Source organism: Capricornis sumatraensis, chromosome 2 (genome assembly GCF_032405125.1).
Source record: "Capricornis sumatraensis isolate serow.1 chromosome 2, serow.2, whole genome shotgun sequence".
In the NCBI taxonomy this organism is placed as follows: domain Eukaryota; kingdom Metazoa; phylum Chordata; class Mammalia; order Artiodactyla; family Bovidae; genus Capricornis; species Capricornis sumatraensis.
In genome coordinates, this window is record NC_091070.1 from 121,217,359 (window position 1) to 121,244,053 (window position 26,695).

The 26,695-nt window shown below is 39.2% G+C and overlaps 2 protein-coding genes across 2 annotated transcripts in view; both read left to right on the forward strand.

The window, feature by feature from the left end:
* Positions 1–6,666, forward strand: part of ARNT (aryl hydrocarbon receptor nuclear translocator) — a 66,131-nt gene extending 59,465 nt beyond the window's left edge. Inside the window, exons 15-22 of the mRNA XM_068965685.1 lie at positions 785–895; positions 1,055–1,127; positions 1,280–1,403; positions 1,595–1,697; positions 2,078–2,225; positions 3,146–3,308; positions 3,838–4,004; positions 4,743–6,666. Coding sequence (XP_068821786.1) covers positions 785–895; positions 1,055–1,127; positions 1,280–1,403; positions 1,595–1,697; positions 2,078–2,225; positions 3,146–3,308; positions 3,838–4,004; positions 4,743–4,832 — 979 coding nt within the window. The 3' untranslated portion in view covers positions 4,833–6,666. The remainder of the gene's footprint in view (positions 1–784; positions 896–1,054; positions 1,128–1,279; positions 1,404–1,594; positions 1,698–2,077; positions 2,226–3,145; positions 3,309–3,837; positions 4,005–4,742) is intronic.
* Positions 6,667–8,091: 1,425 nt separating this feature from the next.
* Positions 8,092–21,693, forward strand: CTSK (cathepsin K). The gene is made up of 8 exons (XM_068963891.1): positions 8,092–8,220; positions 9,982–10,105; positions 10,571–10,693; positions 10,779–10,934; positions 12,679–12,897; positions 17,672–17,837; positions 18,110–18,215; positions 20,325–21,693. Exons 2-8 carry the CDS (start codon positions 9,983–9,985, stop codon positions 20,422–20,424), a joined length of 993 nt encoding a protein of 330 aa, XP_068819992.1. The 5' UTR covers positions 8,092–8,220; position 9,982; the 3' UTR covers positions 20,425–21,693.
* Positions 21,694–26,695: the final 5,002 nt, after the last annotated feature.

The following is a 26,695-nucleotide window of genomic DNA, read 5'->3' on the forward strand; positions in this document are numbered from 1 at the left end:
AGTGTGAATAATACCTGGTGACAACATTGAGTCTCTGTATCCTCTAATTCAACTTTTAGGGCTCATGAAGTTTAATTTTTTGTTAATTAATTTAGTATAACAGTGGATTCAGTTAGAAATTTTCATTAACTTAGGACTCAGGTCATTATAGTTGTTTTGGTTTTTTGCATCTTTATATTTCTGAATAACAGCTGTTTTGTGTTTCTCTTTTGCTTAAATTTTGAAATGTTTAAGTCTTTTTAAGAAGTTGTTTCTGGAAATAACGGCTTTTCCCATTTTTGCGTACTACGGTTTTTTCTACTGTAGTTAGTTTTAATTAATTCTTAATATTTTATTTTGTAATTAATATTCTTTGTAGAAAATTTGGAAAGTATTGAAAATAGTAAAGAGAAGGAAAGAAATTCTCACCATCAAGAAATAGTTTTTGTTAATGTTTCAGTGTATACTTTCATCAGTTTTTTTACTTAGGGTTTTTTTAAACACAATATATGGATATGCAACATATACATACACACATCCACAACTACTAGGTATTGAATACCTGGAAGGAGTTAGAGCCCAAACAGGATGAACTCTTGGCTATAGGACATAGTTTCTGTTTGTACCATGTTGTTTATAGTGCGAATTATTTGCTGAATCTAAGGTTACAGGTATCATAGGGATTGGGCTTTAAAGGGGAATTTATCAGTGATTACCCCATGTACCAGGGAATCTGTAGTATCTTTTGTACAGAGTCAGATACTTTTTTTTTTTTCTTCCTTGTCTCTACTTTTCATTTTCCCAGAAACTCTAGCCAGGAACCACGGCCTTCACTGTCCAACACGATCCAGAGGCCACAGCTAGGTCCCACAGCTAATTTATCCCTGGAGATGGGCTCAGGGCAGCTGGCACCCAGGTGAGAAATGGTGGAACAATTCTTTATTGAGCAGTGACTAGCCTGGGGAGTGGCAGTCTACAGTCACACTTTTTTGTTTGTTTTAAGCCCTTTCCCCAGATCCTTTTTAAAATAACATTTTTCCCCCTATTTTTCTTTTTACTTGCCTTTAACATGTAGGCAGCAGCAGCAGCAAACAGAATTAGATGTGGTACCAGGAAGAGATGGACTAACCAGCTACAATCATTCCCAGGTTAGTATGTCATCTTTAAAGGATGGTGAACATTTCTTTAAGAAGTGTCCCCTAGAGCCAGTTAAAGTGTATGTGTATCTTTATATAAATTTTTGAATTATTGAATTGTCATGTTAAACCTTCATGGTTATTTTTATCATTACATTCCACAGGTTTCTGTTCAGCCTGTAACAACCACAGGGCCAGAACACAGCAAGCCCCTTGAGAAGTCAGAGAGTCTGTTTGCCCAAGATAGAGATCCAAGATTTTCAGAAATCTACTCCAACATCAGTACGGGTATGTTTTTCCTTTATTCTCATTTTAAATTCTCATTTTGATCACTTATTGATGGGCCTGCAGCTGCCCAATCAGTAGTCTCCCAGCATATTTCCACTTAACCCTAATACCTCGTGAATAAATAGGAACTTGCTGAACTAATATACTACAGCCCCTTGACTGGCCCTCCCCCGACTCCTTTTGGTCCACAGATCAGAGTAAAGGCATCTCCTCCAGCACTGTCCCTGCCACCCAACAGCTATTCTCCCAGGGCAACACATTCCCTCCTACCCCCCGGCCGGCAGAGAATTTCAGGTGAGCCCCGTATGTGTGTGCTGCTTTACAGGGCAACTGAGGGATTCAGTTACTGAATCCAGGTTTTATTATTGCCTAGCTTTCTCTGGTTATCTCAGACAAAGCAGTGGAACTTGTTGGCCTCAGATGAGATGAGCTTGCTTTTCTTCCTCCTCTTTCTTTGCACCTGTCCTGCTGCCCTGTTCCAGGTCCCATCTCTGTGTGTCCTGATCAGTGTGATTGTCAGTGTTTTTCGTCTTTTCCAGATTCTGTTATCAAGTTTTCCTTAACCCCTAGGGAGTCAAGGGAATCTAGAGATAGCACTAGATTGTCCTGTGATTCCTAGATTCTGTGATAAATGCACCTTTTTCATCCTCACCTCACTGTTTGTTCACTCCTAGAAATAGTGGTCTGGCCCCTCCTGTAACCATTGTGCAGCCATCAACTTCCGCAGGGCAGATGTTGGCCCAGATTTCCCGCCACTCCAATCCTACCCAGGGAGCAGCCCCAGCTTGGACCCCTAGCACCCGGCCAGGCTTCTCTGCCCAGGTAAACCCTCTCATCTGTCTGTCCCTTGTATTTGTTGTTTGGTTGGTTAGGCTTTTTCCATATGTAAAATTATTATTGTCTGTCTGAAACATCCTCTCTTGACCGCCCTGCCATCCTCTGTCTTCCAATTTTTACCTTATTGGGAGCAGGAATTGTGTTGAAAAATCCTCATGTAATATATAATATATATGTGTATATATATGTTAAGGCTAAAGCTAATATCCTTTTATATGTTGCTGTGTAGTTATATTTGCATATGTAATATTTTAAATAAAAAAGCCAAAATCAGAAATAAACTCTAGAATTATTATACATGGTATAACCTCATTGTTTAAAAAAATACATAGGAAAATGAAAACTGGAAGAAATTATCCAAAAATGTTAACCATGTGTCTTTGGTGGTAGGATTATGGATGATTATTTCCTTTTTATTTTCCTTCATTTTGAAGATATCCCATGGTGCATATGCATTACTATTATAGTGAGGAAACTGTTTAGTTACCAAAAAAAAAAAAGAGATCATTAGGAACAAACAAATGTGGTACAGATTGAATAATAAAATGATGCAAAGTGTGTTTTTCTCTTTATATAATGCTGTACTATTATTAATGCTTCTAGTTTTTGTATAGTTTTACAGTTTATAAAATGCTTTCATTTATGTTATTTTCATTTAATTCTCAACTCTAAATGTGTATACTTTGACTAATCGCATAGTTCTTTGCTTTTTACACTTTATCACAAGTGCCTAAAAATAGTGTCAGAGGAAACTGGGAGTTAATTGGAAGAAATGTGCGATGGGAAATAAGTAATGAGGTTGGCTCCAAAGAATCCAATGATTGACAGAGGGTTAACTCCCATAGGAATGGTCCGTGCAGTAATGTTAATGTTCTGTTTACTCTCTACCCCTTTCTTCCTTTTAGCAAGTGGCTACCCAGGCTACAGCTAAGACTCGTTCTTCCCAATTTGGTGTAGGCAGCTTTCAGAATCCATCTTCTTTCAGCCCCATGTCCCTTCCTGGTGCTTCCACTGCGTCACCTGGTGCAGCTGCCTATCCTAGTCTCACCAGTCGTGGATCCAACTTTGGTGAGTTCACACCAGAGTCAGGGTAACAGGAAAATCACGTCACAAAGGAGAAAGGGTTTAGTGTTTAAAATAGTTTGCTTTTGTCCTGGCTGTGCTGACCTGAAGTCAAGTGAAGTGGCTCAGTCGTGTCCGACTCTTTGCGACCCCATGGACTGTAGCCCACCAGGCTCCTCTGTCCATGGGATTCTCCAGGCAAGAGTACTGGAGTGGGATAGGGAAATGCGTGGTGATAGTCCATTTGGAATTGAAAACCTACCTGCGTGAAAAGGACTTTATTAGCATGTGTAACAAAAAGCATGTAAAGTATTATAAATTTAATAATATGCACATTGAGTCTGAATGAGCAAAGGGTCCTTTAGAAAAGACTCTACCTAGAGAAGAAAAATAAATTTGGGACTAGGGTTTGAAATAGAAGGGACAGAGGGTATCTAGGTAAAATTAATGACTTGCATGTCGCTATGTGCTAGTTTCTCCTCTCTAGTGGAGTTAGCAGGTTGAAGTTGTTTATTTTTCATTGCTTTATTTCTAGCTCCTGAGACTGGACAACCTGCAGGACAATTCCAGACACGGACAGCAGAGGGTGTGGGTGTCTGGCCACAGTGGCAGGGCCAGCAGTCGCATCATCGTTCAAGTTCTAATGAGCAACATGTTCAACAACCATCAGCACAGCAACCTGGCCAGCCTGAGGTCTTCCAGGTGAGAGGGTCTAAAGACTTCAGAAAACCAGAAACTGGGAGAGAAAGAGTCAGGGACGAGAGACAGAGAAGAAAGCATGCATGGATTGAGGTTAGTAAGTGGGAGAAGAGAAGAGACGTAAAAATAGATGTCATTAATTGAGAAGATTGTGAACTTAGTGTGCTGCACTAGACTGTCATTAGTGACGTGAAGCACCACGCAAAGACATGAAAGAAGGTAATTTTGGTCCATTCACGGAGAGCCATATGCCCATTTGATGGTAGTAGTTTAGGCATAAAAATACTGAATACAGCTATAAGGGTCTGTTTACATAAATCCTGAGGGGACTGCAGTAGTTAGTAATCTCAAGTGGGATAAAGGAGGAACTTAGTTTAAAACACAGATTGGAAGAAGGCAAAACAAGGTTTTGGTGGAAAACAAATAGGATAAGAGATACTCCATAAGTATCCAGAGGGGATTTTATGAAATATGACAAGGAGATTTTTCTCCCATTGAGAAAAGTGAGGACTAGAAAAGGGGGAGAATGTAGAACTGTAGGGGGAAGGGAGAGAAGGAAGTAGGAAAATAGGTTGTCATCTAAAGAAGTTAGAATTGCTGGGAGTAAAGAAGGCTAAGAGAACTCAGCACAGCAGAAACTCTGGGGCCAGGGGTGATGGTTCAGGGGGATGTTGGGAAGGAGCTCAATAAATGTGAAGGATCAAGGTGTGTGACCCAAGCTTATTCTTTTTCTCTTATTAGGAGATGCTGTCTATGCTGGGAGACCAGAGCAACAGTTACAACAATGAAGAATTTCCTGACCTAACTATGTTTCCCTCCTTTTCAGAATAGAACTATTGGGGTGAGGATAAAGGGTGGGGGAGAAAAAAATCACCATTTGTTTTTAAAAAAGCAAATCTTTCTGTAAACAGAATAAAAGTTCCTCTCCCTTCCCTTCCCTCACCCCTCATGTATACTCCCTTTCCCTTCTGACCTTTCCCTTGTCTTCCTGCATGTCTGAGATAACATTTATAGAAGAAATGGAGTGACTCCTCAACGCTTTGGGGACCCTTTGAAAAATTGAGGCTGGGTTAGGTTAAGAATGTCTTTCCTTATGTCTCCTGACCAGAAATTTATGCAGAAACGATTTGTGCTGGGTCAAGGAGCAGGTTAGAAAACATTCACTATTTCCTTTGGATACTATGGCTTATTTTTGGAAAGAAATTCTTAATAAGGTGAGAGAGAGGAGAAATGTCCTCAATGTTTGAGGACCATGAAACATGGCAGGTGTGATGGGGTTTTTGGAAGTGAGTACAGGTGCTTTTTGCTGCCTGTGAGCAATTCCTCTGGAATGAAATATGAGAAAGAGAGTGTGTGTGTGTGTGTGTGTGTGTGTGCGTGCACGTGTGTGTGTGAGTGTGCACATTTGTTTCTGTGTTTGTTTCTTTCTCCCTACTAGGGAGTTATGCAAAATTTGTCCCAGATTTTATCTTTGTCTTTCTCTGTGTTTTTCAAAGAGTCCTAAAGAGTTGAATCTTCCAATTAGTTTCCACTTAGTAATGCAGCCAAAGAGTATTTAAGTAAATGTCTTTGCTGCGCTTATTATATCTGTGCCCAGCCACTATGCAGCTGTAAGCAAGTATATGAAGTCTTCTATTGATACGTTTGGTCTCTCATTGAACATATATAGTGATAAAGCTGGGTCATTCCTGCTTTTGGTGCTCTCACCTTGTATGGAACATCTGCATTGCAGAAATAGGCTGGCAAGGTAAACACGTTCAGAACCCCCTACTTGTCCATAAGGGTGATGCTGCATTTTTCTGTCAGAGTCACATATGATGTGTGTTCTCTAGAGGTTATGTCTGCATGGAAACTCAACTTCTTGGATTAGCAGTCCCAGTGAAAATTCTCACTGCTGGAATTTAAACCAAATACCAAGCCTTCTTGCAAAGTAACCTCTTTCATCCCATACTCAAAGTATCCAGTCTGCAAGAACTGAAATTTAGGTCTCTTCTGGACCTATAGTTGCTTCCTCTTTGCTCCCTCTCCAATCTTGAGACTGGAGTTTGCTTTATAGTACAAGTGTAATAAATCCATGTGATAGATGGGACCTGGACTCCCATCCCGACAGGGTCACTTAATAATTAACTATAGCCATATAAATGCGGATACAGGTTACTACTCTCACTCTTTACCTTCCTCAGGTAACAGTCACGTGTATCAGCCTTTTTGTTGTTGTTGTTCACTCGTTTGGCTCAGGCCAGTATCTTAAGTGCAAGACTGAATTGGCGAGAAAACATACTAAATGTAGCCATAGGGGACTGAGGCGCGTAGTGGCCTTGGAGAGGGCTGACAGAATGTCATTAGGTTTCCCTCCCTTTTGTCTCCAGTCTGGTGCCAGGTAGTGAAGTGGAAAAGGAGACAGTTTATTTTTTTATTCTATGTGCACACATACAATATACATATATATTTATATCACACTTTAAGAAACCAAAAAGTTGAGTTTCCAATGAAATCCTTGTTTTTTAAATAATCAACTGTTTTTAAATGTGATCAGGACTATAATATTGTACAGTTATTATTGGGCTTTGGGAGAAGGGGAGGGGTGGAGAAGATGCTCTGGGGGTTTTGTTTCTGCTTTTCCTTCAGGGTTTTATTTTTGATTTTTTTTTTCCTTGTTGGCCATTTCTGTACTGCTGGCATCTGTGCTGAGCCTTACAGTGGCAAAAATAATGACATGTAGCAAAGATTTTAAAACAAAATATTTTTTCCTTTTGTAAACTTCCTTGTGTTGTGTGATCTTAATTGCGGCCTTATTATTCCATCCCAGCTCAAAAACAACAAACACCCGCAACCAGTTGAATTCATAACTTGTGCTTCAGATACACAAACATGAAGCACAGTGTGTCTATAATTTCAGGAATCAGAAATCATAGGGCTCTGATCAGTCAGCATTCCTTAGTTGTCCTCCTGATCCTGAGTCACTTGGAGTAAAATCATGAGGGACGTCTGACCATGGGATGGGGGGTAGGGGATTGCCCAAGTCCTTGGGAGAGGGGGATAAATTGGGACTTGAGACCAGTAGGGCACTTCTGGATTTAAAGGAATCAGGGATAGGGAAATTTAAACTATTTAGGTCCAGACATTGTTTCCCTCTAGGATAGTATGTTTCATTAAGAAATTAAACCCATGAGCATAAACCTGTTTTCTTGAGGGTCTATGTATGTAACCCAGCTAGAAACTGAAGCTGGATACCATGTATTATTATTTTTGTTCCAAGGACCCTCTTTTCCTCTTCCCCCCACATCTGTTTATGGAAGGAAATGTTTGGGGATGTGGTTTAGGGACTGAACTAGATTCTCATGATCTGTCACATGCCTGGATATTGAGGGAAGCATTTGGAGAAGCTCATATGACTGGCCCTGGATTGGGGATTTTGATAATTGAGACAGATAATGTTCATCAGGCTTTGGCAGTGAAGAAGTCACAAGTGAATTTGTCAGTGCTTATGGCATTGATTCAAGCGCTGTCATAACCAGGAGTACTGTTTCTGGTTACTTTAGAACTGATTTCATATGGATTTTTGGGGCATATCCTTCCTCAGCAAAATCATGTTAGTCTGGAAAAGCTATTACCCTGCCTGAAAGCAATGACAGCTTTTAGGCAACAGGTCTATAAAATACAAATGATTTTGGAGCTTGTGACTTCCCTGAGATACTTTTTTCTAGTTTTTTGTCTTCATTTCCTCACCCGTGATGTGAGGGTCAGACACAAATTTTATAAAACAGGTTTCAAAGTTGGAGAAATAACAGGAACAGGAAATAATAACAGGAAGAGGGCCAGAAAAGAGATAATCCCTTAGTGTAACAAATAATATATGCTTGTCTATCCACCAAAGAGAAGGTAAGCCCCAACTTGGGTAATAATGTACTGAGGTCTTTTTTGTCTGTCTCAAAGGCAGGCAGCCATGTGAAACTAAATACCTAACTCTCCACCCTGCCACACATGCTCCACATGCACACAGAGGAACTATACAAATCTGCTGCCTCCTTCCCTCCTCCCTAATCCCCCTCTCTCAGCATTTCTATCTCCACTGCCCTCCCCATCCAAATTTTCCAGCCAGCAGCCAGAGCTGACTTCCGCAATCCTGGTGGAATAAATCCAGCCCCCCCAGTCATCCGGCCACATTATCCACTCTTCTCTGCTGAGACGAGCCGAGAGAACAGATCCCCATCAACAGGTAACATTTTCAGCTTTCTGGATCTTTTAACCTCTCATTCCTGTCCTCCATTTTTAGGAATTTTAGGAATGTAGTGACTTGTAGATCAAAATGAACTTTATAGGCTTTCTGGAGGAAAACAGTGATGTCCTCCTTTGGTCATTTCCTGGCTAAGTAAAATCTACCTGGAAATCTTTAGGACTCCTTTTATGGTTTATATGTATGTATACGTGGTTGTCAGTGAAAGCAATGTAAGGCCTTCTTTACCCATCCCTCAAAGAGTGGCCTCAGGGTTTTGTTTTTTTTTTTTGGTTGGTGGGGAGGCAAAGGTACTAAAAGGGTTAAGTTACTAGCAGGGAGGAGGAGAATGCAGAGGCGTGGTAGCTCAAGATCTTCCTACGCTTGAGAATCTGAAAAGCCCTAAACACTCCAGATATTAAATATCCTGCTGGACATTTTCCAATGTGCAAAGATTACACAAAAAATTGACAAGTTTAAAAATCATGCAAGCTGTACGACTTGCCGCAGACTAAACTTTTTCTTAAAATGGAGGACATGTGATTAGCAAGACACTACAAGACGTGAACGAAGCTAAAGTAAACTGAAAAGCTGTGCGACTAATGATCACACAACATTGCTTTTCTGTCTTACGTTCTTCTAACAAACTTGCTTCTGAGGCTTTTTTGTCCTGTGAGGCAGTCCCAGAGGTATTTGTGGGTTTTTCGGTCAGAAAAAGAAAAGCTTTCCCTCCACAGCAGCTGGTTGAGATTAGGACAGTTTCCTGCCTGAGGGAGGAGCAGGAAGAGAAAGGAGGAAGTGCATAAGAACACTGAGGGGATATCTCAGAGAAAATAGGAGATGCTGTCAACTTTTCCTTGTTCCCTGCTGGCAAGATTAGGAGCAGAATCAAAATTTAGGCAAGGAACAGAAGAATACATTGAAATGATCAGGAAGGAAAGACTTCTCTCTCCTTTTTGTATTCTCCAATCCCATTCATCTTAACCCTACACCTGTCCATCTCCTCCGAGTCTGCTGGGGACAGTGGAGCAGACAGGTGTTGCTCCCATCCTGATTGTCCATTTTCTTTCCCATTTCTGGTTATCTGTCCAAGTTGTGTGTGTGTGTGTGTGTGTGTGTGTGATCTCCCAAAATACTTGGGACCAGATGTATCAGCATCACATCCAAACTCAGACCCCTCTTCCCCCACCTATCATTTTATCATATGGAAATCACTCTCAATCTTTGTCTGGAAATCACTCTCAATCTTTGTCTGCCTTCCTCATAAAGCCTAGTTTTCCTCTGCCTCATGGTCCAGAGGAAGGGGCTCCTAACTTTGGGTTCAGGAACTCCCAAGAATTATTGTGTTGTATTCATTTTTCTGGCAAGAGGAATTAATAGTGGGTTGCAATTTTTTATTAGCTTGTCATGTGAGTCTATGCTTCCCAAAGATTAAGAACCACCTGTCTGAGCATATGGTTCCAGCTGTTTCCTCATCCCAAATCAGATTAGGAACCTCTGGACAAACAGAAGAGTCTCCCCCAATTATGGCTTCCCAGGTGGTGGTGGTGGTAAAGAACCTGCTTGCCAGTGCAAGAGGCATAAGAGACTTGGGTTCCATCCCTGAGTTAGGAAGATCCCATGGAGGAGGAAATGGCAACCCACTCTAGTGTTCTTGCCTAGAGAATCCATGGACAGAGTCTGGTGGGCTATAGTCCGTAGGGTCGGCAAGAGTTGGACACGACTGGAACTACCACACATGCCCCTAATTATCGTATTCTCCAGGATGTGGGGGCTCACGGTTCTACTACTGCTGCCTGTATTGAGCTTTGCTCTATACCCCGAGGAGATACTGGACACCCAATGGGAGCTATGGAAGAAGACGTACAGAAAGCAGTATAACAGCAAGGTGCCTGGGAACCTGGAGGAGAATGTGGGAGGGCTGGAACCCGAGACATCCAATCCTAGCTTCCAAATTCCCTTCTTCAAATTCAGGATTATAATACAACCAAGCAAACCTGTCCCTGTTCGCAGTTAACATATACTCTCTATTCCTACTCCTCAAGTCATCCTCAGTCAAGTCCTATCTTTTCTTTATAACTGTCTTACAGGTCTCTTTTGGGAAGCCTTCTCAAATAATGCCATTAATCCATAAGCAATTTTCCTCTATAAATCAGAGCTTTGAGTTTTATTATTTGCAGTTGTTTATATATTGATTTTTGCATGCTCTTAACAATGCCGTGGCAAGTTCCCCAACTAGATGGTAAATCCTCTATGATTATAAATTTAATCTCTTCTAAAAACCTCCACAGTACTATGTAAGTAACTATACACAGGACACAGTCTATGCCCACACTAATTATGCTCTGTTTAGGTGGATGAAATCTCTCGACGTTTAATTTGGGAAAAAAACCTGAAGCATATTTCCATCCATAATCTTGAGGCCTCGCTTGGTGTCCATACATATGAACTGGCCATGAATCACTTGGGGGACATGGTGAGTTGAACCTCAGTTCCTGGTCTGTCTGCCTGTTTTGTCTTGGTTCCCTGCTTATGCCTGGTCTCTTTCTTCTTTGTCCCAGACCAGTGAAGAAGTGGTTCAGAAGATGACTGGACTCAAAGTACCCGCTTCTCGTTCCCGCAGTAATGACACCCTCTATATCCCAGACTGGGAAGGCAGAACCCCAGACTCTGTTGATTATCGGAAGAAGGGATACGTTACTCCTGTCAAAAACCAGGTATCCTCCTTTCTGTTGGGTGTGGGTATGTAAGCTAGCATGATCTCTCCCTTTTTTGCTGCTTTGTTCCTAAGGTATGAGGGCACCAGAAAGAGATGGAAAAGAATTAAGTTACACCTCCCACTGCCAAGAGAATAAAGCCTATTCTGTTGTTTAATTCATCATCTGTTTTTGTAAATTTAGGTTGGTTTTTTTTCTTTTTTCTTTTCTACAAATAGTATTGCAATAAGCACCTGTGTGCATATATACAAATATTTATGCAAAATAAATCTTAAAATTGGAATCAGTAGGTCACAGAATCCTTCCTACAAAAGTTTTTATAATCTTATATTCTTACCAGCCTGAGAATGTAAGTTTTCCCATGATCTTAACAATGCTGATTATATCTGCCAGATGAACACTTGATCTAACATTCATTCAACAACCACAGTTTTTGCAGAACCTACCAGGTATAGTACTAGACAGTAGAGAGGACTAAGACATAACTTGTGTTCTCAAGAAATCCCCAATCTTAAAAAATAGAACTAGCAGGAAAGAAAAAAATGTATCATCTAGCCAAACATACGCCAATAATAATAGCTAGCACTTTTGGGGAGATTATTATTATTGTACATAATAATTCATCCTTTATATGAATTAACTTTTTAAATTCTCATAATCTCATTTTATTATTATTATTCACAATTTACACATAAAGACAGTGTGGTACAGAGAGGTTTAGTAATTTACCCAAGGTCACTGATCTAGTGTGTTACAAAGCCAGTACAGATGGTCCCTGACTTTTTTTTAAGCAAGATAATAAATCCTTAATTATTCATCTACATTGTTTTTACAGCAAATATCTTATGCAAATATACACAATTAGTATCATTGTTTCCAACACAATAGTTATATTTTTATGTCTTCCACATTTCTATTCCCTGTGCACCCAAGACCTACCTTTAAAGAGTATTTCTTTTATCTGCAGTATTTCTTCATTTGTAAAAGTATTAAAAGAACATGGAAAACTTTTCCTATCCTAGAGTAGTTCTCTGACTTTCTAATGGTTCACCTTATGATATTTTTGACTTCATGATGGTATAAAAGTGATGGGCATTCCATAGAAACTGTACTTCAAATTTAAAATTTTGATCTTTTCCCAGGCTAGCAATATGTAGTATGATACCTTCTCTTGACGCTAGGCTGTGGTAGCAGGCCATGGCTGCCAGCCAGGCACATGGTCCTGAAGGTAAACACAACTACAGCCATTCTGTTTATCACTTTCAGTACAATTATAATTCAGTAAATTGCATAAGATATTCAATATAATTATAATTCAGTAAACTACAGGAGATATTCAACACTAATAGGCTTTGTGTGAGATTATTTTGCCTGACTGTAGGCTAACATAAGTGTTCTGAGTACATGTAAGTCAGGCTGGGCTAAGTTGTGACGTTCAGTAAGTTAGGGGTATTGCATTTTCACCTTACTGTTTTTCAATTCATGATGGATTCATTGATTCATTGAAGTGCTGTACTCTGCTTCACTGCAACTAATGGTAACAGTAGTAACAACAGTTATTAATAGCAACAATAGCAATAGAACACTGCAACAAAGGTCAAGTGAAGGGAAATAGGAATACTTCATAGCAAAGGGGATGGGCGCTGGAATTTACAAAATGTGTGAAATTTCATTGGGCAGGTAGAAGAGAGAAACAGAAAGTGAGAACAGCAATTACTGATGATTTCTCTGTTATGCCTCTCAGGGTCAATGTGGTTCCTGTTGGGCTTTTAGCTCTGTGGGTGCCCTGGAGGGCCAACTCAAGAAGAAAACCGGCAAACTCTTAAATCTGAGTCCACAGAACCTGGTGGATTGTGTGTCTGAGAATGATGGCTGCGGAGGGGGCTATATGACCAATGCCTTCCAGTATGTGCAGAAGAACCGGGGCATTGACTCTGAAGATGCCTACCCGTATGTTGGACAGGTGAGACTGTCCCGCACAGTCATATAGTTCTGTAACGGCTTCTCCTTCTCAAGCATGACATTTTGTTCTGGAAACAGTTCCAGAAATCTTGTTTTCTGTTACCCTATTCAGCTTTCTTGATGAAATGATTTCCCACAAAAGGCGAAGAAGATTCCCACAGTCTGGGAGAATTTGTTTGTGTGTTTTAAAATTAATTAATTTTTTGCTTGACGCGGTCTTTCTCTAGTTATGGTGAGCGAGGCCTACTCTCTAGTTGGTGGCTTCTCATTGTGGTTGCTTCTCATTGCAAAACAGGCTCTAAGACCTGTGGGCTCAGTAGTTGTGGAGCACAGGTTTTAGTTGCCCCTCAGCATGTGGGATTTTCCCAAATCAGTAATCAAACATGTGTCTCCTGCATTGATAAGTGGATTCTTACCCAGTGGACCACTAGGGAAGTCCAGTCTGGGAAAATTTGGGGAGCTTACGCTACCATGGTTCGTATCTGTCTCTCTGCCCTGGAGAAAGAACAGACAGGCTATCCCATAGATCTCTGAGTAGGTCTCTATAACTCTCTATTCAACTCTTCCACTCCCATCAGAAATCTCTAAGCCCACCATGCTAACTTCATAAATCATGTGGCTTTATTTTGTGTGATCTCAATGTGGATTTGGGGAACATTTAAGCAAATTATGTAAGTTAACATGTTAACATGTTTAAAATGAGAGAAAAAAGCAAGTTGCTTCATATTTATTGCAATTTTAGAGATGAACTCACTTCCTCCCATAAGGTCCTTTATTTATTTATTTATTTATTTATACTTTAAATTTTTATTTTTACTTTATTTTACTTTACAATACTGTATTGGTTTTGCCATACATTGACATGAATCCACCACGGGTGTACATGCGATCCCAAACATGAACCCCCCTCCCACCTCCCTCCCCACAACATCCCTCTGGGTCATCCCCGTGCACCAGCCCCAAGCTTGCTGTATCTTGCATCGGACATAGACTGGTGATTCGATTCTTACATGATAGTATACGTGTTTCAATGCCATTCTCCCAAATCATCCCACCCTCTCCCTCTCCCTCTGAGTCCAAAAGTCCGCTATACACATCTGTGTCTTTTTTGCTGTCTTGCATACAGGGTCATCATTGCCATCTTTCTAAATTCCATATATATGTATTAGTATAAGGTCCTTTAGTAATAGGAAGATCTTTCTTATCTAAAAGGAAGAAGATCTGAAGACATTTTTATATACATGGAGTTGATAGGTAATATGGGGCCTTTGCAGCAGGAGCCTTTAAAGAAGGGATTGCAAGTCTGAGTAATACAAATGATGGCTACTGTGTACTAAGCCATGTACTTAGTGCATGTTCTCATTTCTTATAAAAGCCCTGTAAGGCACCCTTATCCTCACTTTATAGGTGAGGACATAGAAGGACATAGACACTTAAGGAGATAAAATGGCATATTCAAATTCACACCTCTAGTTATGTAACAGAGCCAAGATCTACCCATCCGACCTGTTTATCTGCTGCAAATATCCACAGTCTTCTATTCACACGTTCAAGAATTTATTTACTAGAATGTAATATCTAGGAACAGAATTGTCTGAGTCTTTAGGTCTGTGGATCTTTAACTATACTAGATGATGTCAAATTGTTTACCAAGGTATTTGGAAAATTTATATTCCCATCTGCATAATATAAGAAATCCAGTTGATTCACAGCTTCATCAGTATCTGCATTTCTTTATGAATTGACTGCTTATATCTTTTGTGTGTGATTGTGTGTGTGCTCAGTCGTGTCTGACTCTTAGCAACCCTGTAGACTGTAGCTCCTCTATCCATGGAATTTTACAGGCAAGAATACTGGAGCAGGTTGCCACTTCCTACTCCGGGGATCTTCCCACCCCAGAGATTGAACCCGTGTCTCTTGGGTTTCCTGCACTGGCAGGTGGATTCTTTACCACTGTGCTACCATGGAAGCATTTATATCGTTTGCCCATTTTTAATTAGATTTTATTCTGTTTCTTACTAATGTTTAAAAAATGTAAAAAGATATTTGGATACGAATACTATGTGTATTGGGCTTCCCTGGTGGCCCAGTGGTAAAGAATCTGCCTGCCAATGCAGGAGATGTGGGTTCAGTCCCTGGGTCAGGAAGATCACCTGGAGAAGAAAATGGCAACCCACTTCAGTATTCTTGCCTGGGAAATCCCATGGACAGAGGAGCCTGGCAGGCTACAGTCCATGGGATCGCAAGGGTCGGACATGACTTTGCGACTAAACAGCTATTAACTGTGTGTTTTCTTTTCTTTCTGTTTATGATGTCTTTCAATCCAGAAAATTTCTTAATTTTAGAAAAATTATTTTTTTCCTTTGCAATTTGAGCCATTAAAAACCCAATAACAGTGAGTTTTATTTATTTATATTTAGTCATCTGAAATGACATCTGATACAATAAAATGCTCACTAATGTAAATGACTGAACAGATCCATTTCACTGGATACTCAACAATCTACATAGTAAAGTCACTTCAAGACATCCTCATAAAATTTCATGCCATTATTATTTCATGTTATTATTATTTTTTTTAGTTGTCAGGTATACAAATGAGGAAAGTTGGAGGTTGTATGTGGAAAGATTTTTCTTTAATCTGTATACAGTTTTCATAGGGCTGCTAGTGTAAGATGCAGCATACTAAAGCTGCCCTAACAGATTAGCTTTTTAATTCTGAATACATCAGGCCATTAGTGACATAACCCAAGTGTGACAAAATATTGTTTTAAATTGTTAAATATTTTTTGACAACTTTTTGTTGTCACTTGATATCAAAAAAATTAAATCCTAATAGTATCTGCAAAAAAAAAAACAGATTAATGGTTATAACTTTTTTTCCAACATTGCTTTATCCAGGCAGCCAATTTAAAGGTTTGTCTAACTATATTAAAAAAATAAATATTATTAGAACTAGTTGTTGATCACTTATCCATTGACAGCTTATATCATTTATTCAGTACTGTATTAACCAGTTTGTTGAGGGATGGTTTAATAACTCGGAAACTCTGAATAAAAATTATATAACATTTGAACCCCTGTTTTGAAATAGAAGGAGCAATTGACTTACAATTTTTGCTCCCCTACCCCTTCAAATGATCTCTTCAGCATTTCAGAGGAATATGCAATAATTTTGGTTTTATAATCAGTCAAAATGAACAGTTAGCTATTATAAGACATGTGTTCCATTTGTAATATTCTGAATCTTGGACAAATGTTCTCATTATTTTTATTGTATAAAACTGAAAGAACTTCTTATATGAACATGTAAATGAATGGAAAGAGGTTGCAAAAAAACAAAGCTTAAAAAAGAAGGCAGCAGGCAGATAATCCAGTAATTTAAGTTCATTCCAGCCACAATACAAGTTATTTTTACTTTAAAATATCATTACATGGTATCCTTCCAAATCCCTCCCCTAGATATTTTATTGTACTTGTATATCTATGCAATTTTTGGTACTAGGAGGCACCAAGGGTTTGGATTATATGGCAAAGGAATCTAGAGAAATTATTAATACAAGACATTACTATAATCTTAGACTATCATGTCAAATGCTACCATTACTGTTAGTGTTTAGATAAATTTTTTAAGTATTTATTTATTTTTGGCTGGATCAGGTCTTAGTTGTTATGCAGAGGCTTTCTCTAGTTGTGGCAAGCAGGAGCTAATCTTTGTTGCAGTGTACAGGCTTCTCATTCCAGTGACTTCTCTTGTTGCAGAGCATGGTCTCTAGGCATGCAGGCTTCAGTAGTTTTGACACACAGGCTTAATTGTTCCATGGCATAAGGGATCTTCTCAGACCAGGGATCGAGCCATGTCCCCTGTATTTGCAGGTGAATTCTTAACCACTGGACCAGCAGGGAAGCCCTAGATAATGTATTCTTGTAGATGCAACATTAGGGTTTTTGAGGGGTGGCCTCTAGGAAAATGAACTGCCAAAAAGAATACACCACTTTGACGTGGGTTGCCATTAGATTCCATGATTCTGGCTTGACAATGAAACACATCATTGTTAACTAGACCTGCAAAACATAATGTTGGAAATTCACAGGCTAAATTACTGAGTTCTTTATTAATTTGTTTTAGTGTCATGTTGTGTGATTTTACCTCTCTCATGAGAGCACAAGGTCAGCCAGAACGCTGCCTGATACAGGTGCATGGGACCAAGGTCTTCTGTCTAGCTGGGGCCGGGCCTCCTCCCAACACAGGAGCTGCTGCTTCCTTGCCTCCTGAGGATCATACATACTACATTGCCAGAGTTGATTTGTGGGTTTTTTTTTTTAATCTAATTTCAGAAATCTTTATCTACTCTGAGGTAATAAAAACCTTCCTTTTTTAAAGTTTTATAGTGTTTTCTTTCACATTATGTTTTTAAAACCACCTGGAGCTGATTTTGGGGCATGGTACGAGGTATACAATTTTCATGTTCTTTAACAATTTTTAAATTTTAATTGGAGAATAATTGCTTTACAATATTGTGTTGTTTTCTGCCATATATCAGCATGAATCAGCCACAGGTATATGTATGTCCCCTCCCTCTTGAACCTCCCTCCCACCTCCCACCCCATATTCTTTTCTTACAGTTTCTAAAATGGTGAGAAGAGAACAGACCCTTGGTGGAGACTCAAGTCTGCTGCCATGCACTGATGTCACCCAAAACTTTAACAGACTTTCTCACACCAGTTAACTGCCTTTGCTTAGTCCTAGTCCTCTTTTAACCTTGTTTTTCCAGGATGAAAATTGTATGTACAATCCAACAGGCAAGGCAGCTAAGTGCAGAGGGTACAGAGAGATCCCCGAAGGAAATGAAAAAGCCCTGAAGAGGGCAGTAGCCCGAGTGGGACCCATCTCTGTGGCCATTGATGCAAGCCTGACCTCCTTCCAGTTTTACAGAAAAGGTACGGTGCTGTTCCTATACAGCACAATCAACCTTCTCTCCTGATGTGGACTGGGCAGCTTCCCCCAGGGTACCAGGCATTTTCAGTACTTGTTTCCATAATCAGACTGAGTCCACTAGAGAGAAACAGCTGCCACAGCACAGACCATCTCTTTTGTAAGTCCTCTTAGAAAAGACTGGGACAGGATTCTACAGAGGGTCTCCTAGAGTGGGAGACCCCACAGGGCAGCCCTTGGATTGCAGAAAGCTTCACCTTGATAATTTGTTTCCTAGGTGTGTATTACGATGAAAACTGCAATAGCGATAATCTGAACCACGCGGTTTTGGCAGTGGGATATGGGATCCAGAAGGGGAACAAGCACTGGATAATTAAAAACAGGTAATTATGGGAACCCTGTATTTGTCACTCCCTCACTCTCTTAACACTCAACCTCAACTTCCCAATATTCCTTTTTTTTCCCCTCAAAGAAATTTTTCTCACATGTTTCAATTCTACCTTCCCAATCTGAGGCTATTCATTCTAACATAATGGCCAGACAAGAGTACTAAAGGTATGTGTTGGACAGCTAATCTGTGTTCAAGGTACTTAGTCATGTACACAAATATGTGAGCAGATGTCTGTCTTCAGTGATCTCACAGCCCCTAAAAAAGACAGACCTAGCTAATGTGAGAACATAAAGGAGCACCAAGAGCCAGCAGGAGCTTTGGAATTATATGTATTTTTTCTTTTTTCTCTAATGTGATTGGTTTTTTAGGGAGGTTTCCATCATGAGTCTGATGGTAAGCATTAGGGAACAATATAAACAATGTAATCCCTTTGTGTAGCTTTTTGCTCTTAGGATAGACAAATATCAGAGTTGGGCAGAGATTTTGAAGTCTGGGAAGATAAATGCGTTTCATAAAGTAGATATGAGCACCAAAAACAAAATTAGTATTTCCTTCTCTATTATTGGGAACAAATAAAACTACAGGGCCTGTTGGCTCCCTATTTTTCTTTAGCTCCTTATGACTTTATGGATGGGGTGCAGGTTTATAGGAATTATTCTTTTCCTTTCCTCATTGATCAATACCAGCCTGGCAGGAGCACTGATTAAACTTTCTGTCCTTGATGCCCTCCAAAGGAGCAGGCATCCTAGACTCTGGGGAGTTCTCAAGTTCGGCATGCTGCCTGGAGGGCTGGCAGGATGGAATGTGAGGCTGGGAATAACTTTTTAAATCACAGTCCGAACTAAGAGTGAGCCTGTGCACCTTCCTAAGAGGGTATTCCTTCTCCCACAGCTTCTGTCTTGTGTTCTTCCTTTCTCTTTTCTCAGCCCAGGCACTTACCCTGTCCTTTCTTTTTGATCAAGTGGTAAGTTCTACATCCAAGAGAGCTGGGAAGAATAAAGGACATGCCCAGGCAGGATCAGGGTCATTGGGAACCCCTGGATAAGGGAACAGGGGTAGGGTAAATTGCTTAAGTAAATGTACCAGGTAACTGGTGAATTTTCTGGTTGGGAGAAAAAGGACAGTAAACTTATGAAGATAATTTAGGAAGATATATAGACCAATCTCTCCTCATTCCCCTGTCTTTGTGTCTGCCTGTGTCTTTATCTGTATCTAATCTTCCAGCCTTTCCACTTGTCTCCTTAGCAGTCTCATCTGTTCTTATGGCTTCATTCATCTCTCCTGTGATTGTTGTTCAGGTGCTCAGTTTGTCTGACTCTTCGTGACCCCATGGACTGCAGCACATCAGACTTCCCTGTCTTTCACTATCTGCCAGAGTTTGTACAAACTCATGTCCACTGAGTCGATGATGCCGTCCAACCATCTCATCTTCTGTTGCCATCTCTTCTATGGGTTCACTCCCGAACCAAAATCACCAGCTTCAGCCTCTCTTGCCTCTTTCTTATGCTCTAGACTCACGTTTTCAAGATAATTCATCATAAAACTCGAGTTGAATGATGTCACTCTCCTAATCAGAAATCTTCAGTGTCTCCTCCACTATCATGGGCCAGAGAGTGAGAATCTTTAGCCTGGCCAGAAAGATCCCCTTAACCTAATCTCCCATTATACCCTGTCAGGCACCCTGTTCTTCAGGTGTATGATTTTTTTTTTAATTGGAGTATACTTGATCCACGATTCTGTGATAGCTCTGGGTGTATGGCAATTAGCTACATGATCTTAACACATATCCCATGCTTTCCTGCCTCTATTACTCATTTCACTCTCACCTGCTGGCTTCCTGTTTCCACACGTCCAAATTCTATCAGCCTTTGGGCTCAGCTCAAATGCCACCTCTTTTGTTAAGCCCTTTTTGATCCCCTTGAGCAGAAACAATCTCTCTTGTAACACTATGCCTTCTCTCCATTTCTTGACTTTAAAAGTCTTTAAAGGTAAAAACTGATTTATTTATTTTGGTAAACCATCAAAACCTAGCACAATACTCAGTAAATGTTTTATTGAATAAACTGAGGGTACTAAGTATTTTCCTTGCTTGGTCCTACAGCTGGGGAGAAAACTGGGGAAACAAAGGCTACATCCTCATGGCCCGGAATAAGAACAACGCTTGTGGCATTGCAAATCTGGCCAGCTTCCCCAAGATGTGACTTCCACCAGCCAACCCCATCCTGCTCTTCCATTCCTTCCACAATGGTGCAACATGCTTATGTACCTTGAAGGAAACTGGTGTGCCTTTCTTGACACAGATGTGGTGACACAGAGATTGTCCGTTCAGTCTCCCTGTTTGTGCTTCAAGTGACACTCCTACTCGTTTCTTCTCTTCACCCAAGGTCTTTATGTTTTCAATGTTACCACAGTAGAATTTCCCTAATAGGTATGCACTCTTAGGCTAAGAGATGTGACCAGCACCTGCCCTGACTATGTTGTTCTGAGACCAATGCTGTATAGAGGCTAGAGACCCTCAGAGAGGCTAAATTCTCATTCACAGGGCCTAGTTAGCTTTAACCACTTGAGAGGACTAAGGTGACCTGACTTCTCAGTCTCCATGTTTACCTCTCTATCTTCCAGGTAGAAATTCTACCCCATTAATAAATCTATTCACAAATCTTTGGTGCAAGTTTACATGATACAACAAATGTGTTTTCTTTTTCCTTCTTTGCATTTTTAAAGTAAACTGTGTTTATCGCTTGTCTATAATTTAATAAATAGCTGTTTAGTAAACATTCATTTTGTGTCAGATACTGGGCGAGGTGGCTGGAGACAAAAAAATGAATGAAACATATTCCTTATATATGATGTGTTCACAGTTTGGAGATTCTGTTGCATAAACAATTCATCCTAATTCATTTATTTGTTTATTCCTTCCACTAACATTTTTTAGTGCTTACTTGGTATTAAGAGTTGTACTAAGTATCAGGAATTAAATGGATATAAAAAGATTTCAATATTTAATTCTATCTGTATAGAGACCAGATTAAGTGATACATGAACCTAGGTCTTGAAAAATATCTTTCTGTGGTTCGAGAACCTAAACTTTTGCTTTTACCAAAAGAGGAAATTGAAACTCTTTATAATAATTCCTAAACAGTATCAGTTTTAAAAGAGCTTAGATGGCTAATAGTAAATCAGCACAATGAGCTTTTGCCATTTTTCACAAAATGTTTTTTGAGCATCTGTTATTACTACTAGAAAGAGTTCACATTTATTGAACACTGACCATGTGTCAGGCACTACTTTATTTCATGCTGTGCAAAAACCATTTATTTTTGTGTGTCAATATTTATTACCATGTCATTTGCAATGTATTCAAAGCTACCAGGCTGAAATAAATTAGTAAGATGCGGCCCTGACTTCTATGAAAGTTATAGACTAGTGACAGACATAAAAACAACTAATAATATCAACCATAATTAAATAAATATGAACTGTGGAAGCTCAAGATTGAGTCATTCATTCTTAAAATATTTTAGATGCAGTTTCATTGAAAACAAAGATTTGAAATATCTGAATGTGCAGAGAAGACTGGGGATTGAGGGGGATGAGGGAATGGAGAAATTGGGCGTGATGTGAAGAGTTGGATTAGGTGAGGCTGAAGGTTCTGGGTGAACACCAAGAGAAATGTATGTGTGTGAATGATAAGGGCTGCAGTGGCTGCAAGTATGGGGTGTAAACACATATACATGGTAGAGCTGAGGAGAGAAAGTAGTTTGGAGGTGAGTCCAAGAAGGCCTTGAAAGTATTTGGTGTCCCAAGAAGTTCATACTTTATTCTAGAAACATTCAGGTATTTAATTGGCATCAAATATTTTTGAGTAGAAGGACACAATCAGATTTTTTTTTTTTTAATGTTAGCAGTGCTTCTCTGGCAGTGCCGTAAAGAACAAATAACAGATGAGGAACAAAATGGAGATGCAAGAAAATGGAAAGTCAAGATTTAGGAGACACTGCACATACTCTAGGGCTTCCCAGGTGGCACAGTGGTAAAGAATTCACCTGCCAGTGCAGGAGACAGAAGAGACACTGGTTTGATCCCTGGGTCAGGAAGATTCCCTGGAGTAGAGGAAATGGCAACCCACTCCAGTATTCTTGCCTGGAAAATTCCATGGTCAGAGGGACCTGATGGCTATAGTCCTTGGGGTAGCAAAGAGTCGGAGATGACAGCACACACACACACGTACTCTATTTCTTCTCAAAAAAAAAAGAATATTTAATGGAAGCATAACTCCTGAACTTTTCTGAAGCTCAGGTGTTAATTTGGCGGATTGGGAATGTAAAACGGCATTCAGACCCCAAGAATAGTATATTGAAATGTGTAGGCATGAGTGAGCACATTCAGTAACCTGCATGTAGTCTCTGTGATGCTTTGTAAAGACAAGCTTGAGAGAGGTCTGACTCCTCTCGAGGCAAATCTACACACTTCTAGTATTTTGATTTTTTTTTTTTCTTTCTGCCTGAAGAACATCCTTTAAAATTTCCTTTTGTATGGCTGTATGAGCAAAAATTTATTTTATTCCTCTATGTATTTGGGTTTATTTCTAGATTTTCTATTCTGATACATTAATATGTATATCTGTATTTAACTGGTTTCATACATTTTATAATGTTTTAATGTCTAGTCACACTAGTCTTCCCCTATTACTCTCCTTTTCTAGATTTTTTTCCTGAAAAGTCTTGTTTCCTATTTTTTCCATGTGATCTTTAGAATTAGCTTGCCAAATTGTCTAAAATTCTGCTGGTATTTTTATTTGGATGGTATTAAATTTATATCTGCAGGGAAAACTGACTTCTTTATAGTATTGAATCTTCCTATCTAAGAGTAAGAGGTGCCTTTATATTTTGTCAAATGTTCTTTTGTGCCCTTCTTACAGATATTACCCATTTCTTGCTAACTTCTTTTCTAGTGAGTTTACCTCTTATTATTATTTTGCACTTTAAATGTGGTCTTTTCCAATATAATTTCTGATTGGATGTATATTTGAAAGCTGTTGATTTCTCTTATATTAGTTTTTGTACTCAGCTACCTTACCTTGAATAGACTTGTAGAGCCACCATTTCACGTTCCTACCCGAATGCTGAGTGTTCACTTCTTCACTTCCTCACCCTCTCTGTATTGTCTGATGCCAGCTGTCCTGGTGGACGTGAGGTGGGTCTCAGTGTGGGTTTGATCTGAGTTGCCTTGGTGACTGATGCTGTTGAGCATCTTTGCATGGGCTAAAGAGCCATCCAAATGTCTTTCTTGGTGAACTTACAAACTTTTGCCCATTTTTAATTGGGTTATCTTTTATTTAGTCCTAAGAATTCTTTATATATTTTGGATACAACTCCTTTATCAGATGTATGATTTTCAAATATTTTTTCCCAGTCTGCGAATTTTCTTTCCATTTTTAAATTTTTTAGGCCATGCTGTGTGGCGTATGGGATTTGGGATCTTAGTTCCCCAACAAGGGGTCAAACCCGAGCCCCCTACATTGGGAGTCTTAACCATTGGACCACCAGGGAAGTCCCTTCTTTTCAATTTCTTAAGAAAGTCTTGAAATACAAAGGTTTTTACTGCTGATAAAATGCAGTTTAGCAGTTTTCCTGTTTATAGACTATGCTTTTGGTGTCATGTAACCTTCAGCAAACTAGTAATAGGGGGAAACACCTTCAATTTGAATAAGAACATCCACAAAATACTTACAGGTAACATTATACTTTGGAGAAGGGAATGGCAGCCTACTCCAGTATTCTTGTCTGGAGAATGCCATGAACAGAGGAGCCTGGTGGGCTACAATCCCATGGGGTTGCAAAGAGTAAGACACGACTGAGCAACTAACACAACAACAGCCACCTTACCTATTCTCTTTTGGTTTGTACTTTTTGCGGTTGATTCTTTTGATTTTGGGGAGAGGTTTTTGAGCATGTAAGGATATCATCCACAGAAGTCAGTATTACCATTTTCTTTCCAATTTTTACCTCTAATTTCTTTCTTGTCTGTTTACATTAGATAGTATCTCCAAAATGATGCTGAGCAATAGAATTGATAGGTCTCAACTTAGCACATCATTATTTTTATAGATGCATGAAATTCCCTTATAAAGATGTATCTAATTCATGTAAGTAAACTTCAGTAAATGAACATCTATATTGTTTCCAGAGTTCTGTTACAAATCATACAGTAATTAATGATTGATATTTTGACACAAAGTTTTTAAATTACTGTAAATCAAGTCTGTAATTATATTTTTTATTTCTTTCATAATAACAATATTAGCTAACATTTATTGAGCTTTACTATGCAGACCATAATGTGTTAAATGCTTTACCTACCCTTATTATTGCCATTTTACAGACTTCAAATAGCTTCTGCAAGGTAACCTAGCAAGTAAGTGGTTGAACCAGGATGTAGACCAGGTCTGTTTTGTTTTTCTTTCTCCTTCTACATATTTTATTATTTTTATTTTTAACTTTGTTATAGAACATTTTAAACATATATATGAAAGGAGAAAGAGAGAGTGATAGAGTGAATCCCTGTATACATCACCCGTGTCAACAATTACCAACATTTTCCAATCTTGTTTCGTCTATCCCTTCTCATTTTTTTCAGTGTTTTAAAGCAAATCCCAGATATCACTTCATAAATACTTCATTATACATCTCTAAGTGAGAAATTTTTTAATATAACCACCATGCCATTAGTACATCCAACAAAATTAATAGTTATTTCTTAGTATCATTTAATATTTAGCCCATTTAAAAACCTCTCCAATCATTTAATGGTGTTTTTTTTACTGTTGGTTTTCTCAAATTAGTATCCAAACAGTTTTATGCATTGCATTTATTTCCTAAGTCTCCTGTATTCATTGACAGTCACCTCCTCACCCTGCCCTCTCCCCACACACACCTACTTTTTTTCTTGTAATTGATTCCATGGAGAAGCCAGATCATTTGTCCAATAGAATGTCTCATACTCTGCATCTGGCTGACTGCTTGCTCTTTTGGAATCCAAGGTCCTAGTGCTCTTAGCTACTACAATATACTCTATTTCTCATTATCTTTCATGAATGTTGTGAGGAGGATATGAAAATTTTCAAGCGACAGCCCATTAACTTTCAGTGGCACAGATATTATACTACTACTGGGCAGTTTTATTCTTTAATAGTACACATCCTTCTTGCTGAATTTTCAGGCTCTAATACTCTTGAAAAACCTTCAAATACAGCTTAGTTTGTCCATGGACTTCAGGAATTTGATTCTTCACTTCTGGACATTTATAGCCTTAAGTCTGCTTTCCTGTGACAACCTAAGAAAAAACATACAAGGTGAAAGTTGTGAGTTACGTTTTATTCAGGGACCTTACTGAGTACTATAGCCTGGGAAACAGCCTCTCAGTTGCTATAAGGGAACTGCTCCATAGAGTTAGGGGGAGGAGCAAATATGTATATGAATTTTCTTAGCTGGGAAATACACATAGTCAAGCGTACATCTTGGCAAAAGATTACTGCTAACTACAAAGAACAGGTATCTCAAGTTAATAATTTTAGTGCTTTTCTATATATGGAAAAATCAATCAGTCAATCAATCTTCCTGACCTTGTCTTAGATATGACACTACAAATATAAGCAACAACAATGAAATAAATTTGACTTCATCAAAATTTGGAACTTTTGTACATCAAAGTATCACTCAAGAGAGCCAAAGACAACCCACAAAGTAGGATAAAATGTCTGCAAATCATAAATCTGACTAAAAAAAATAATATCCATAATATATAAAGAGCTGCAACTCAACAATAGAAAACAACCCAATGCAAAAATGGGCAAAGGATTTGAATGAGCTTTTTTCCAAAGATGTACAAATGGTCAATAAACACATGAAAATATGCTCATCACCAGATTTCAGAGAGGGCTTCCCTCATAGCTCAGTTGGTAGAGTCCGCCTGCAATGCAGGAGACCCTGGTTCGATTCCTGGGTTGGGAACATCCCCTGGAGAAGGGATAGGCTCTCCACTCCAATACTGTTGGGCTTCCCTTGCAGCTCAGCTGGTAAAGAATCTACCTGCAATGTGGGAGACCTGGGTTTGATCCCTGGGTTGGGAAGATCCTCTGGAGAAGGGAAAGGCTACCCATTCCAGTATTCTGGCCTGGAGAATTCCACGGACTTGTATAGTCTGTAGGGTTGTAAAGAGTCAGACACAACTGAGCAACTTTCACTTTCAGCCTTTAGAGAAGTACACATCAAATAATGAGATACCACTTCACACTTATTATGGTGGCTATTACAAACAAGCAAAAAATAGCAAGTGTGGGAACAATGTAGAAAAATTAGTACATTGTTGGTAGAAACATAAAGTGCAACTGCTGTAAAAAGTAAAACATAGAGTTACCATACTGCTCTACTCTAGGAATTTTACTGTGAGATATACATCAAAAAAATCGAA

Coding starts and splice junctions, on each gene's coding strand:
- CTSK (XM_068963891.1), top strand. CDS start 9,983: ATGTGGGGGCTCACGGTTCTACTACTGCTGCCTGTATTGAGCTTTGCT. Junction 10,935..12,678: donor TTACTCCTGTCAAAAACCAG/GTATCCTCCTTT, acceptor TATGCCTCTCAG/GGTCAATGTGGTTCCTGTTG. Junction 17,838..18,109: donor CTTCCAGTTTTACAGAAAAG/GTACGGTGCTGT, acceptor TTTGTTTCCTAG/GTGTGTATTACGATGAAAAC.